The sequence below is a fragment of the Girardinichthys multiradiatus genome, chromosome X (genome assembly GCF_021462225.1).
Source record: "Girardinichthys multiradiatus isolate DD_20200921_A chromosome X, DD_fGirMul_XY1, whole genome shotgun sequence".
Classification (NCBI taxonomy): Eukaryota; Metazoa; Chordata; class Actinopteri; order Cyprinodontiformes; family Goodeidae; genus Girardinichthys; species Girardinichthys multiradiatus.
This window is the reverse complement of record NC_061817.1, coordinates 10,401,936-10,417,377: the sequence shown is the minus strand read 5'-3', so window position 1 is coordinate 10,417,377 and position 15,442 is coordinate 10,401,936. Positions and strand designations below refer to the sequence as shown.

At 40.4% G+C, this 15,442-nt stretch overlaps 1 protein-coding gene across 3 annotated transcripts in view; it reads right to left on the bottom strand.

Annotated features, from left to right (window-relative positions):
* Positions 1 to 15,442, bottom strand: part of LOC124863345 (caskin-1-like) — a 150,016-nt gene that overhangs the window by 26,995 nt on the left and 107,579 nt on the right. For 2 of the 3 annotated variants that reach the window (XM_047357688.1, XM_047357691.1), the window contains 5 exons: positions 11,484 to 11,588; positions 10,563 to 10,681; positions 8,083 to 8,164; positions 7,531 to 7,640; positions 3,753 to 3,863 (listed from right to left, as the gene is read on the bottom strand). In XM_047357688.1, coding sequence (XP_047213644.1) covers positions 3,753 to 3,863; positions 7,531 to 7,640; positions 8,083 to 8,164; positions 10,563 to 10,681; positions 11,484 to 11,588 — 527 coding nt within the window. The remainder of the gene's footprint in view (positions 1 to 3,752; positions 3,864 to 7,530; positions 7,641 to 8,082; positions 8,165 to 10,562; positions 10,682 to 11,483; positions 11,589 to 15,442) is intronic. The other variant, XM_047357690.1, reaches the window with a different exon arrangement.

The window sequence follows — 15,442 nt, the reverse complement described above, 5'->3', positions numbered from 1 at the left end:
CTGACCTGAACCCCATAGAGAATCTGTGGGATATTGTGAAGAGAACGTTGAGAGACTCAAGACCCAACACTCTGGATGAGCTAAAGGCCGCTATCGAAGCATCCTGGGCCTCCATAAGACCTCAGCAGTGCCACAGGCTGATTGCCTCCATGCCACGCCGCATTGAAGCAGTCATTTCTGCAAAAGGATTCCCGACCAAGTATTGAGTGCATAACTGTACATGATTATTTGAAGGTTGACGTTTTTTGTATTAAAAACACTTTTCTTTTATTGGTCGGATTAAATATGCTAATTTTGTGAGATAGGAATTTTGGGTTTTCATGAGCTGTATGCCAAAATCATCCGTATTAAGACAATAAAGGACCTGAAATATTTCAGTTAGTGTGCAATGAATCTAAAATATATGAATATTAAATTTTCATCATTACATTATAGAAAATAATTAACTTTATCACAATATGCTAATTTTTTGAGAAGGACCTGTATGTACAGGGGTTGGACAATGAAACTGAAACACCTGGCTTTAGACCACAATCATTTATTAGTATGGTGTAGGGCCTCCTTTTGCGGCCAATACAGTGTCAATTCGTCTTGCGAATGACATATAAAAGTCCTGCACATTCTTCTTGCAGGATAGTGGCCAGGTCACTACGTGATACTGGTGGAGGAAAACGTTTTCTGACTCGCTCCTCCAAAACACCCCAAAGTGGCTCAATAATATTTAGATCTGGTGACTGTGCAGGCCATGGGAGATGTTCAACTTCACTTTCATGTTCATCAAACCAATCTTTCACCAGTCTTGTTGTGTGTATTGGTGCATTGTCATCCTGATACACGGCACCGCCTTCAGGATACAATGTTTGAACCATTGGATGCACATGGTCCTCAAGAATGGTTCGGTAGTCCTTGGCAGTGACGCGCCCATCTAGCACAAGTATTGGGCCAAGGGAATGCCATGATATGACTTCTTTGGGGCTTCTCCACACCGTAACTCTCCCGGATGTGGGGAAAACAGTAAAGGTGGACTCATCAGAGAACAATACATGTTTCACATTGTCCACAGCCCAAGATTTGCGCTCCTTGCTCCATTGAAACCGACGTTTGGCATTGGCATGAGTGACCAAAGGTTTGGCTATAGCAGCCCGGTCATGTATATTGACCCTGTGGAGCTCCTGACGGACAGTTCTGGTGGAAACAGGAGAGTTGAGGTGCACATTTAATTCTGCCGTGATTTGGGCAGCCGTGGTTTTATGTTTTTTGGATACAATCCGGGTTAGCACCCAAACATCCCTTTCAGACAGCTTCCTCTTGCGTCCACAGTTAATCCTGTTAGATGTGGTTCGTCCTTCTTGGTGGTATGCTGACATTACCCTGGATACCGTGGCTCTTGATACATCACAAAGACTTGCTGTCTTGGTCACAGATGCGCCAGCAAGACGTGCACCAACAATTTGTCCTCTTTTGAACTCTGGTATGTCACCCATAATGTTGTGCGCATTTCAATATTTTGAGCAAAACTGTGCTCTTACCCTGCTAATTGAACCTTCACACTTTGCTCTTACTGGTGCAATGTGCAATCAATGAAGACTGGCTACCAGGCTGGTCCAATTTAGCCATGAAACCTCCCACACTAAAATGACAGGTGCCTGTCAGTAAAGCTGACAGGGTGCTGAAATCTTACATATGTGACACATCGGTATGGTGATAAATATAAGTGCATCAAAAAAGCAAGTGACTGGTTTGCAAACATTTGGCAAATATATCACGCAAATATATCTGTGAATTTGTCTAGAAGTGTTTTAATATTTTTAATTAACTACATATTTCAGTGTGATTCATTGCTTATATTTGCCAGTGCCATCATGACAGTTATGGCATTCCTTTGGAAGAATCAGGAAAATACCAGTTCAAAGGTGAGAGAACAAAAGATGACCCAGGGCAGGTGTGACAGGGTGCAGAAAACAATTGGGGTCACTTTCATATAGTTGTTTAATGGTAAATTTGTTCATTTTTAGCAAGGGGGGATAATACAGGTCCTTCTCAAAAAATTAGCATATTGTGATAAAGTTCATTATTTTCCATAATGTCATGATGAAAATTTAACATTCATATATTTTAGATTCATTGCACACTAACTGAAATATTTCAGGTCTTTTATTGTCTTAATACGGATGATTTTGGCATACAGCTCATGAAAACCCAAAATTCCTATCTCACAAAATTAGCATATCATTAAAAGGGTCTCTAAACGAGCTATGAACCTAATCATCTGAATCAATGAGTTAACTCTAAACACCTGCAAAAGATTCCTGAGTCCTTTAAAACTCCCAGCCTGGTTCATCACTCAAAACCCCAATCATGGGTAAGACTGCGGACCTGACTGCTGTCCAGAGGGCCACTATTGACACCCTCAAGCAAGAGGGTAAGACACAGAAAGACATTTCTGAACAAATAGGCTGTTCCCAGAGTGCTGTATCAAGGCACCTCAGTGGGAAGTCTGTGGGAAGGAAAAAGTGTGGCAGAAAACGCTGCACAACGAGAAGAGGTGACCGGATCCTGAGGAAGATTGTGGAGAAGGGCCGATTCCAGACCTTGGGGGACCTGCGGAAGCAGTGGACTGAGTCTGGAGTAGAAACATCCAGAGCCACCGTGCACAGGCGTGTGCAGGAAATGGGCTACAGGTGCCGCATTCCCCAGGTCAAGCCACTTTTGAACCAGAAACAGCGGCAGAAGCGCCTGACCTGGGCTACATAGAAGCAGCACTGGACTGTTGCTCAGTGGTCCAAAGTACTTTTTTCGGATGAAAGCAAATTCTGCATGTCATTCGGAAATCAAGGTGCCAGAGTCTGGAGGAAGACTGGGGAGAAGGAAATGCCAAAATGCCACAAGTCCAGTGTCAAGTACCCACAGTCAGTGATGGTCTAGGGTGCTGTGTCAGCTGCTGGTGTTGGTCCACAGTGTTTTATCAAGGGCAGGGTCAATGCAGCTAGCTATCAGGAAATTTTGGAGCACTTCATGCTTCCATCTGCTGAAAAGCTTTATGGAGATGAAGGTTTCATTTTTCAGCACGACCTGGCACCTGCTCACAGTGTCAAAACCACTGGTAAATGGTTTACTGACCATGGTATCACTGTGCTCAATTGGCCTGCCAACTCTCCTGACCTGAACCCCATAGAGAATCTGTGGGATATTGTGAAGAGAACGTTGAGAGAGTCAAGACCCAACACTCTGGATGAGCTAAAGGCCGCTATCGAAGCATCCTGGGCCTCCATAAGACCTCAGCAGCGCCACAGGCTGATTGCCTCCATGCCACGCCGCATTGAAGCAGTCATTTCTGCAAAAGGATTCCCGACCAAGTATTGAGTGCATAACTGTACATGATTATTTGAAGGTTGACATTTTTTGTATTAAAAACACTTTTCTTTTATTGGTCGGATGAAATATGCTAATTTTGTGAGATAGGAATTTTGGGTTTTCATGAGCTGTATGCCAAAATCATCCGTATTAAGACAATAAAAGACCTGAAATACTTCAGTTAGTGTGCAATGAATCTAAAATATATGAATGTTAAATTTTCATCATTACATTATGGAAAATAATGAACTTTATCACAATATGCTACTTTTTTGAGAAGGACCTGTATACATGCAACTGGACAACACCAAGGACAGCAGAAATCAACGTCTTTCAGAATTGCCTCCATTATGGTCCTTGGAGGGGGGTGTAAGCTCTCTGGGGTTCAGTTGCCTTACCTCCGGAGTCATTCGGCTAATGGTGGGTAAGTCATAGCCCGCACCCTGGAAGTTTGGAGCGTAGACCTGCAGCTGAAAGTCGCTCAGCCATTGGACAACGGCCTCTGAGCTCTACAGGAGAGAAGACAGGGGGCATGCGGTCACTGGCACCTTGTTTGCTTCTTCACAGCCACTGTTCATCAGCAGGGCCAAACGGGGTCATACAGCGACCACTCTTTATAACTGACTGATTATTCCGACTTCTGTCTAGCAGGTCTGACCTGCTGTTATTACTTGTTTATAACTGTTAAAAATTGCCATGCTTCTATAGCTGTGGATAAATATAGAAAGTTGCCAGCCTCTTAACTTCACTGAATACTAAGTCAATAAATTAGCCTTAGTTAGCCAGTGTTGGCCCTGTAGTGAAAACTAGTTTAAGGTTAGGAAGAGGAAAGACTTGCCAACAGGATCTTGAATGCTACACAAAACTAAAAATATGAGCTATTAGAAACTGATATGGATATGATAATTTATAAAGTAACCAACACATGTTTTAAAGTTTAAAGGTAAACTTCCTATTAGAATCACTACACTTTGTTAACTGACCTTTGGGCTGATTTCAACAAATGTATAACTCATAATAATAAACAGGGTAAACCATGTGGCTGAAGTTTCAAATACCTTTAAAACAAACTTACTACTGTGTAAGCTTACTACTGTGTAGCTTCATAATGACATATTATTTCAGTAAAGATAGCAAGCAAGACACGTCTTAAATGTTTAAGTGGATTAGCTTAGCATTGTTAGCACGTATCTCAAGGGAATAGGACTGTGTCGTCACACCACAGACCTAGTAGGGGACTACGCCAGCCATAAACATTGTGTAGTACTTTGGTAGGGCCAGTCTTCGCTTTCACATGAAGTTCATTCCCTATAGGGTTTACTTGTTGCTTTGTAGCTGCTATTTGGCTAACTGGGTCAAGCTAACGGGACCTGTTTTTTGCTCGCATGCTTGAGCATTTTTGCAGTTTTAATCGAGAGGGGAATAATCTGTCATATATGTAATATCTAAAGTGTTTTTGACAGACAATAGTCTTAAATAGTATGTTTTCTGGATTTGTGAATTAGCTGTCCTTGTAGCATTAAATTTTGAATAACTGTATTGTTTTATGTGAATTTCGGTTTTCCACTGGTCATATCTCTAAACTCTAAACAAGCAAGAGAGACTTGGGAACTTGGATTTACCACAGCAGGCGTTCACTGACATAAATCTTTATGTGGACAGGTTTTCATTTTTCAACCATATGTTCAGACAGAAGACAACGTGGTCTTTTTGATTGGATTATAGAACAAAGTCCTGTAAAAAGTATTCATACCCTTTGAAGTTTTTACCTTTTGAAACAACACAACCAAAAACCTCAACTTTTTACGTGATTTTATGTGATAGACCAAAAGAAAGTAGTGCGTGATTGCAAAGTGGGAGGAATGGACATGGTTTCAGAATCGTTTACAAATAAAACATGAAAATGTGGCATCCATTTTTATTCAGCCTCCTTTACTCTGATACCTCTAAATAAAATCTAGTGCAACCATTTGACTTCAGAAGCCACAAGAAATAGAGTCCACTTGAGAGTAATTTAATCATTACATTACATTACATTGACATTATGAGTGGTGGCACAAGCCATGTAGGACACAAATAAAACAGGGAGGAAGCAACCTTGGTTAAATGAGACAAAAATGTAACCTTTTGAGCTAAATGCAAAATGTTATGTAATGCCAACCTAGGACTACTCATCATCCTGTACACATCACCCACACAGTGTAACGTGGTGGTGGTGGCAGGATGCTGTGGAGATGCTTTTCTTCAGCAGGGATCAGGTAGCTGGATGGAGCTAAGTATAGGGCAACCCTGAAGGTAATTTTGTTAGAGGCCGCAGAAGAGATGAGACTGAGGGGAAGGGTCACCTCCCAGCGGGCCAATGACCCAAAATATGCAGACAGTTGCAGTGGAATGGTTTAGAACTAATCATATTCATGTGCTAGACTGGCCTAGTCAAAGTCTACACCTAAATCCACTTAAGACTCTGTGGCAAGACTTGAAAATGGATGTGCACAGACACTATTTATCCAATTTGACTAGGTTTGAGCTATCTTGTTCAAAAGAACAGACAAGAATTTCTGTCTAGATGTGCAGAGCTAGAGGCATACAGCTGTAGATGCAGGAAAAGGTGGATCAACAACCAAGCTGAACAGAAATGCATGACACATTTTTCAGATAAACATTTGTAAATGTTGAAAACACATTTGAATTACCTTCTACTTCACTTTAACGTATTAATTCGTGTTGGTCTATCATATAAAATCCCAGTAAATGTCTGGGTTGAAAATGTGATTAAATGTCAAAAGATTAAAAGAGGTGCAAATTCTTGTGCAAAAAGAGAAATCTTACTGATCGAACTGTCAGATGTTTGGTTTACTGTAGATCACACCTTCCTAATTTCCAAACAACACTTCTGTCAGTCTGTCCGTTCAAGTTCACAATTATGTGTTTGACCAGCGGCCTGTTTGGTTTTGTTGATTCTCACTATATAGTTCACAAAATACAATGTGTTGCTTCTGTATTGTCAGCAATTAATGTTAATTTGTCTAAAAAATTTTTACTTTTCTCTTCCAATTTATCAGGATCTAGTGACTGAGCTAAAGCCTAATTTGGGATTAAAAAGCCAGAGGCCTTAAAATTAGAATAAGAATTTCTGAAATGCCAAGATTAAGATCTCTGGCCTGATCTATGGCTGGCTGCACCTGTCGCTTTTGCTTACACCCGTTATTTCTCTTCTTCTCCTGCATCTCCTCACCTACACCGTCCCTGAATCATGACTGACTTTCCCTCTTTTCTCCTCGCCATGTTTCCCTGCTGAAGGAAGTATCAGGAGGCTGACTGCTGAGGAGTCAGGATTCTACTGTAGCTAACAGATGGTCATCAGAACAGGACTTACATAGCAGCACAGATACTGCAGGCAAGTGATGCACATATTCCACAGCCAAACCTGCTTTTTAAATATGCTGTGTCATTTAAGAACCTAGAATAATGATATGCATTGAGATATGAAGTTAAATCCACTTCTAAACAAGCACACACTATGCCAGTAAATTGTATCCAATTTTGCATGGTGAAAGATCAGATTTCACACTTCTTGTGCCGAGATAGTCCTCCCACAAGATGCACATTCCTGGGGACCTGCCACCATTCATACACACACACACACACACACATACACACACACACACACACACACACACACACACACACACACACACACACACACACACACTCACACGCAAACAATAACCATTATCTCTGTCAAAGTTCTGCTTGCCTGTGGCACAGCGACTTAAGATTGATTGCAAAGAAAACAAATACTGCAATGGAAGAAGAGAAGCTGCAACTAAAAGAAGTGAATAATGAAGTATTGCACATCTTCTGACACATGTACATGCTAGAACCCTTGAGCACAGATTTGTACAAGACCCACTCACGCACTCACCGTGTCGTGGCTGCATCCGAAAACTCGCAGCACAGATGAAGCCAGCTGCGAGAGAAACCGCTGGGACATCTTGGTGCGTGTCGTGTGTGTGTGTGTGTGTGTGTGTGTGTGTGTGTGTGTGGACAAGTAGGAGATTTCGAGTGGGCTTTAGCTGACTGTGGAGTGTGCAGTTAGAAGCCCATAGTGGCAACTGATTGTGTGAGCCTTATTTTACAGAAGACCGAATCTGTGGGGTTTCGGGACTGTCCTACCTTCCCTTCGCATGGAACCTCCCCCTTCCTGGTTGCCGTGGCATCGTAAGGCGGCGCTTCGTGGAGCAGACAGCCTGACTGGCTTGACGTCCGCGAGGAGCCGGCAGAGCCTGTTGGTCAAGAAAAATCATTGGCCAGTGACAAGCTGTCCACCATTCTTTGGATGCTTCCATCCATCAGAAGATGATTTTCTTCATATAGCTCTCTGACCTTTACCCTCCTCCTCCTCCTGCTTAGATATTATCGTCTGATTGCTTTACCAAGCAACCAATCGGGTTCTTGCTTTCCAAGATATAAAAAAACCTATCTGAACCAATCATACACTTCTTAACTTCCTCCTACATCCCCTGCCTTGGCCATCTGTCTGCTGAACAAGCCAAGAGCTGTGTGTGTGTAGAAGTGATATGATGACATTATTTAAAAGGCCAGAGCTTAAAGACTCTCCTTTTCCAAACAAAATCTCCAGCTCTGTGCCTTCAATATTCTTTATCACCGTTTTTTTCAAGTTTGAGCAGTTTGAATTTTATCACAGTAATATTCCCTTCATCTAACCTGCAGGTTGCTCCAAAGACTTGGACTGTTCCATCAGATGCTCCTTGGCTTTGGCAGACTGGGACAAAACCGTGGCTAAAAGCTGCAAACAGACATGAACAAAGAATCCTTAGAGTTCATTAGATTAAACACACCACAGATCCGTTTAATCTATAAGGAAATCTTTAACACTTATTTCATACATAACTGTATTGACCCTGCTAAGCACCTCTCCACGCCTTCTTTGAGATCACACCACCACTGTTCTCGTTCCTGAATTCTAGCACATCTTCCACTATCTAATTCAATAATATTTATCCATACATAAAACTGTAAAGTCAAATATCTGAGCAAATCCACAGTGCACTAACTAAAGACTTAGTACAGCATAATTCTCAGACTGGGTCTGACATTTTGTTATTGGCAGCATATAATTACATTATTGGCAAGTTATTGCATAATTGGTTTTAATGGCCTATTTTAAGATTATTAGTTGCTACACATACTTTAGATGAAAGTGCTTGTTGACATCTTAAAATGCCAACTCTGTAATCACTTTGTTTTAAAACAGTAAAACCCCCTTTACTTCACAGCACCCCTCCTCCCCCTTATGTGGGAGGTTGCCTCTGCTGAGTGATTATAATAAATAATCACTCAGGGTAGGAAGGACAGAAAAAAACTGTTTTAATTATAATTCTTGAAGATAAATATGAATCACTAAAGTTGGTATCGATCAAAGCTTTGCAAAAACTGAAGATCGGAAATCAGCCACAAAACTCTGATCGGTGCATCTTTACATGAAATGTAAGGCATTGTTTATTAGAATTAAAACCCTGTAATATTGTAATAAAATCCACTTTTGTTGTTTGACCTCTTATTGAAAGTGGTGGCTGTGCAATGAGAAAGCAGTGACCAAAATATAAATTAGCTGTTTGATGTCTTAATAACACATGACCATGTATGACAACAGCATACTAACAAGGGTAACGCATAGCGACTGAAGATAAATAATAAAAATATTTTATCAGAATTCTAAAGCTTTCTGAACACAAATAGGTTTTTAGTCAGTCTGGGACTTTTTCAAGCTGTATGCAGGGTTAACTTTTTTATTTAGTTGTGAAATGCAACTAAAACCTAAACCTATGATTGTGCAACTGATTTGAATACTTATTTAATGGACAAAAGTACTAATCTAAATCCAGGTTTACAGGTGGTAGCCATGGTTACAGGATTTGGTATCAAAAGAGAATCCATGTGACTTTCAAGTTCTCCAAGACACAAGACTTTCTCAAATTGTAATAAAAAAATATGATAAACCAAATCAAAGCTTCCTACTTTGCATTAATAAATAAGGTATCTATTGTAATAATATAAAGCAATCAAGAAGCTCAGTTTAACTAGACAGAGCATGAAGTCTCTTTATGTGGTGGTGAGAAATAACTAAATAAAAAAGGAAAAATAATTCAAAAATCTTACTATGAGGTGACATTTCATTTTTATACACTATAAATGATTTGTTGGGGTTGTTTTTTCTCTTAGAAATTTGCTGAAACACACTTCATCATAAATAAAAATCTCAATCTAACAGTAGGAAAGAATATATTTTCCAAAAAGGGAGAGGCTAACAAAAATGTTTTAGCACTGTTGCCGAAAATCTCCACAAGCTAGATTTAACACTGCAGCATAGCTGACAGCCACATGAAGTAAGAAAAGTAACAGTATTGCTTTTAGCAACTGCTTCACAATTAAGACAAGGGATAGAGATACACCAAGAAAAAAAGACCCATGACCAGAATCCCACAATTTTCACCTTGATTGACCCTGACTGGTGAGCTGCTGGTCAAAGACTCAAAACTCCGATCTTTGTGAGCGCTACCAGGTAGACTTCCATACTTTGGTGTGGAAGTTGCTACTGAGGAAATATGATTCAAAGTTACCTATTTTCCATCTCGGGGACGTGTTTGAAAATAAAGTCAGATGTCACACAAAAGGTATAGGAAGGTATTTAAAAGAAAACTGTATTTTCTACAGTGGAGGTCCGTTCACATCTACCTTGGGGACATTTTGCTAAATTGGCAAAGGAGAAATTGGGAGGATAACAAGTACTCTGCAAAGCTGCTCTGTTTAATCTTTTAAACTTTTCAACTTGTCATTTAAAATGCTGGACAGCATAGAGTCAAAACTGAAAGTAGCCCAGAACTCTCTGTGGATCTCTAACAAATATTCTTGGGATTGTTTGCGATGTGGCAGACATGCTGAAGATGTATCAAAGGATGTAATGAGTCCCTTACTACCAGCATTCATACGATCATGCATGAGGTTAAATTACCAAAGGTATATAAGAAGGAAGGAGTATCTGCAAGAACTTATTTAACGAAACAGGACGGTGAACAAAGTACAAAATTGTTAACACAAATAATCAAACTGCTGTTTTAAGTCTTGAAGAGGTTAACTGTGATATCAGGAGTGTTTACAGATGTGTTTGTACATGTATGTCACACCTTCACGCCCTCCGCCTGCGCATGGAGGATGTGCGCAGCGCTGGTGGTGCTCTGACCGCTGCCTGAAGACCTCACACTGGTCACACTCCCAGAACTCCCGATGCTGCTGCGATCTACACCTGCAATGCACACACACACACACACACATACACACAGGCACACAAAAACGTCCACGTGCAATCAATCGGGCCGCCACGCCATCGCCCAGTCGTTGCGTGTAGATTTTGCCCACACAGATAAACACATGCAGCAGACGCATGCACGTAGACAAACAGACACACACACACCCACACACAAACACACACACACACACACACACACACACACACACACACAGACAAAGGAGTTTAGCTGATATCCAGAGCTGCAATGTAAGAGGTGTGACTCTCCGTTGAAATGCACTGGGCAGCGTGTGGCTGGATGGACAAGACGGACAGACAGGCCAACAGATGATTGGGTGACGAACATAAAAGTGGAATAAAGGCATGCCTCTCACTATCACACTCTTTAACTGCACACACACTATTTCTTCTATTCATCTTTCTCTCTGGGTTATCTTGTTCTCTCCCGCATCAACAGCATCCCAGCACATCCCATTCGAAAGACACGCACACACACAAACTGTAGACCAATGCAAATGCCTGCAGCCTACACATATGGCTACTGAGCTCAGCTAGGTTTTAGATGGAGGGATAAGCAGGACATGGGAGACTGTCAGGAGCAGGTCAAAAAGTATCTGAAAGCCTTCAAGCATCATCCTCTTGCGGCTCAAACAGACCGATGGCTGGGTTTCTCCCTGTGGGCCCCGTTGGAAGGTGGCAGGCAGAAAGGATCTTACAAATAGACGTCAGATACTGTTTGGCCCGATTCAGACTTCAAGGAGTCAGAGGTTGAGGGCTCAGCGCAGCGCGGCTTAATTACCTGCCACTGGCTTGCGCAGAACCCAGATCTCTTCGTTGGAGCCTCCATGGGGCCCTCTGGATGGGGTGGGAGAACTGTTAGGACTTGCCTCTGAGCCTCGACAACCTTCAACACAGAACACCACTGTTAACTGCTAACCAACCCCTGAAGTGGCAAAGGGAGCGGCCGATTTGCAAATAGAAACGGGCTTTTACAGCAGCAGCAACCGATTTCTTTAGATTCTGGATGATAATTTCTTGGGGTATTATTTTATTGCGGTAGGACCAGGTTTTGGTATGAACAAGTTTGTTAGCAACGACTTACTTTCATAAGCCCAAACATTAACTTGAGTTGTGTTTCGATTATGTACAAATTGAAAGGTTAGAATTCAACAGACTAAAGCAGTGGTATCAAACTCCAGTCCTCAAGGGCCGGTGTCCTGCAACTGTGTTCCTGTTTCAGTTCACGGAATCAGATGGCTAAGTTTCCTCCTCAGCATGGAGTCAATTTTCTAAGAGTCCTGCTAATAAAATAATGATTTGATTGAGGTATATTGAAGCAGAGACACATCTAAAACACCGGCCCTCGAGGACTAGAGTTTGACACCTGTGGACTAAAGTAAAAAATGCTTTAATGATGACTGAACTGTCATTCTCTCTAATGTTATATTTAATTAATGTGCTTATGGTCATGTAAAATGTCTGACAGCTCAGTTTAAACAAGAAAAAAAGAGATGATTTCCACATAGTTCATTTTGATACTGTAATAAGGTATCTGATATATATTTGGGGAATATTACCAGTAAAAATGTAAATGAGAAAATAAGGTAAATAGGGAGCAAATAATATGGGGTGTTTTTTTTAGTTAAGCGGATGGACTGGTCAGAAACTCAAAAATACGATATTTTTCCTACCAGTAAACACACCATACCTAAGCGCTAATAGACCAAGCAAACCACACCACTCTTGGGTGTGAAGGTTGTCTTTGGGTGGAAAAGATTTTCACTATCACTGAGGTGAGGTTAGAAGAAGCACAAAATCTATAAGAACTATTGACAAGGAAACTGTATTTTCTACAGTCACCTGTCAGCTGTTCTTTAACGGTGCTACAATTAACAGCTGGACTTTAGGAGGTGGCTGGTCATTTTGCTCAATCACCATTTGATACTTTCGCAGTTTGGTCAACTGATGGCTGATTTTTTTATTGTACCAAAAAGAGCCTTCTGCCACTTGATGTCAATTTGTACCCATACCTTGTAGCTGGTAATTAAAGTTGCTAAAGAATATTCTGAAATGGCTAAAACTGGTATGAGTAGGTCAAAGGTTTAAAAAATCTGGAGACCAGAAGCTGACCACAGTTCTCCAATCAGTAAATCTCTAGAAAAAAAACTGGTCTCATTACATCAGTGCAGTTATAGTCAGCTTTCAATTCTTTAAAAGACTGATGCGACCAACACTCTTGGGAACTTCTAAAGTTTTTCCCCTGCAAATCTTAAGATGTTTAATTACTTTCCAATTAAACCTCCTACAAGAATGTTACAAATTATCCATATTTATTCTCTTAATTTCCCATCTTCAATGATTGAAAATCTGAAATTTCCTTGGAACTACATTAGCTACTGTAAGCAGTCCATTTTATTTGAAAACACAGTGCCTTGCAAAAGTATTAATATATGTTGCAAGGCAACATTATGCGAAGCGACACAAAGTAGTTCATGGTTGTGAAGTGGAAGAACATATGCTTTTCAACTAAAAATCTGAAAATGTGCCATGCATTTGTAATCCGTCCCCCAAGTTAATACCTTGTAGAAGTACATTTCCCTTCATTATAGCTGCAAGTCTTTTGGGGTATGTCTCTACCAGCTGTGCACGTTTAGAGACAGGAGTTCTTACCCATTCGTCTTTGCTAAATAGCTCAAGCTTAGCCAGATTGTATGGTGAGCATCTGTGAATATCAATTTTTAAGTCTTTCTACAGATTCATAATTGGATTTGATTGTTCTGGACTTTGACTAGGCCGTTCTAACATCCATTCAGGCTGAGCATCTTCTTCCCCATATGTGCTGTATCTCCTACAATACTTGTGGTAAACTTAAAAATGGGACTTCATATGGCTTCCTTTGACCTCTTTCTTCTCACCACTCCTCCTAAGCTGACTGATTTGTGGAGTCGCCATCTCATACTTTTGCAAGGCACTGTATGTTCCCACTGCAACATATACATTGTGTTTTATTAATGCCTTAGAAACGAATTAAACCGCCAACTGTCACAGCCTGCAAGTCTCTTAATTAACACCAAATCTCACCTTTACTTAGCCGCTGATATGTTGATTCCCTAATGTGATAAAAACTATTTCATTTTTAGGCTCGACATAATCCCTGAAAGTTATCCGAAAATAGGAAATGCAGGAATATGTCTGATCTTTCTGAATTCCCAGGATCTATTTAGGAAGAAACCAATATCCAGGGCTAATAAAACTGTTCCCTAATTAGTGAAGACATAAAGCACAGCAGGTTTCAAATCAACAACTGCAGCCCATTTTCATCCTCACACATTCTCACTTCTTCCCCCTCTCTCCCACACACATAGAAAAAGACAGCAGATATATATAAATATATGAAAACATTTATATACTCGTTGAGCATACATTAATTCCTTACACAAAACCTGTGTATATATATACATATATGCCAGTATGTACATACACATACATATATAATGCATCCATTGGTGTGTGATTATATATGTTGGGCTTTTAAGAATGGGGCTGTAGTGCATTTGGAGAGTGTCATAAGCCATTATAACCACTTTAATAAGGGTTTGATAATGGTTTACATGTGCAACCATAGAGCTCCAGAGAAACACACACATCATAAAGCTTTATTTCCTCTCATGTGATCACACAGCTCCTTCTTGTGGTCATTTTGCATCCCTCCAAGTGACCTCACAGAAGACCCTTAGTTCACTTTGATTCATGAAACGTCCCTTTTTAATCAAGACAGGATGAAGCTGCGTCTTCAAATTTGCATTGTTTATTTTCTTGGAGGTGACAAAATGGTAACTAGTTAACAGAGGACTTCATAGGCTGTGAATACCTTACCTGCAAATCATAGAGAGTATTTTCTAACAATGTCTTATTCAACATGTGAACCTTTACACTTTGTAACTGCTCAATTTTGCAGCACTGCAGCAGGTTTTTGTTCAGATTATTTGCCATTGTCAGTCAACAAAGATGAAAATATTGTTTATAAGAAATCATGAAAGTATGCAAAATGCAATGGTTAATCATTAGTTAAACATAGAAATTAAAAAAAGCTTGCTTTTGGAAGCAGCTAAACCAATTCTCTTTCTGTGTAAAATTATCTTTTTTTTTTCTTTTTTGTTACTGTCATCTAATGTGGTACACTGGGATTTTACAGAGTAATGGTTTGATACTGTGGTAGACTCACTAATAACCGCAACAAGCGGACATACAAACACGCACATTATGGGTGCAAAGGGAAAGTGGGTAAAAGTGACGTTAGTCTAATCCAGCGTGACGACAACACACAACGAGGACAGAACAGAAAACGCTGCCTGGTCAGCATAAAGGTATGTATGGAGTGTGTATAGGTGGTGATAAGGAAGGAACGAGAAAAATTAAACATATTTTATAGAAGGGGAAAATGAAAAAAAAACTGAATCGCAGACATTCAAATAAATCACAAACCAACTCAGGGAAACTGATGTCTTTGGTAAACTGGTAAAAGCTCCTCCCTGTTTCTAGTCATACTGATAAAAACAATGACAATACTAAAAGCTTATGATCTAAGCGGTGAAAAACACAGTCACACAGAACATATGGTTCCTGCTGGACTCTAATTTAGGTTAAGACAAACCATCTGAGTAATGGTTTGTCGGCTGAAAGTGCAACATAAATTGCAGGGGGGTTAATTACCTGTGTGAAAATGATCATGTAATCTTTGATTGTAGATGACCATTA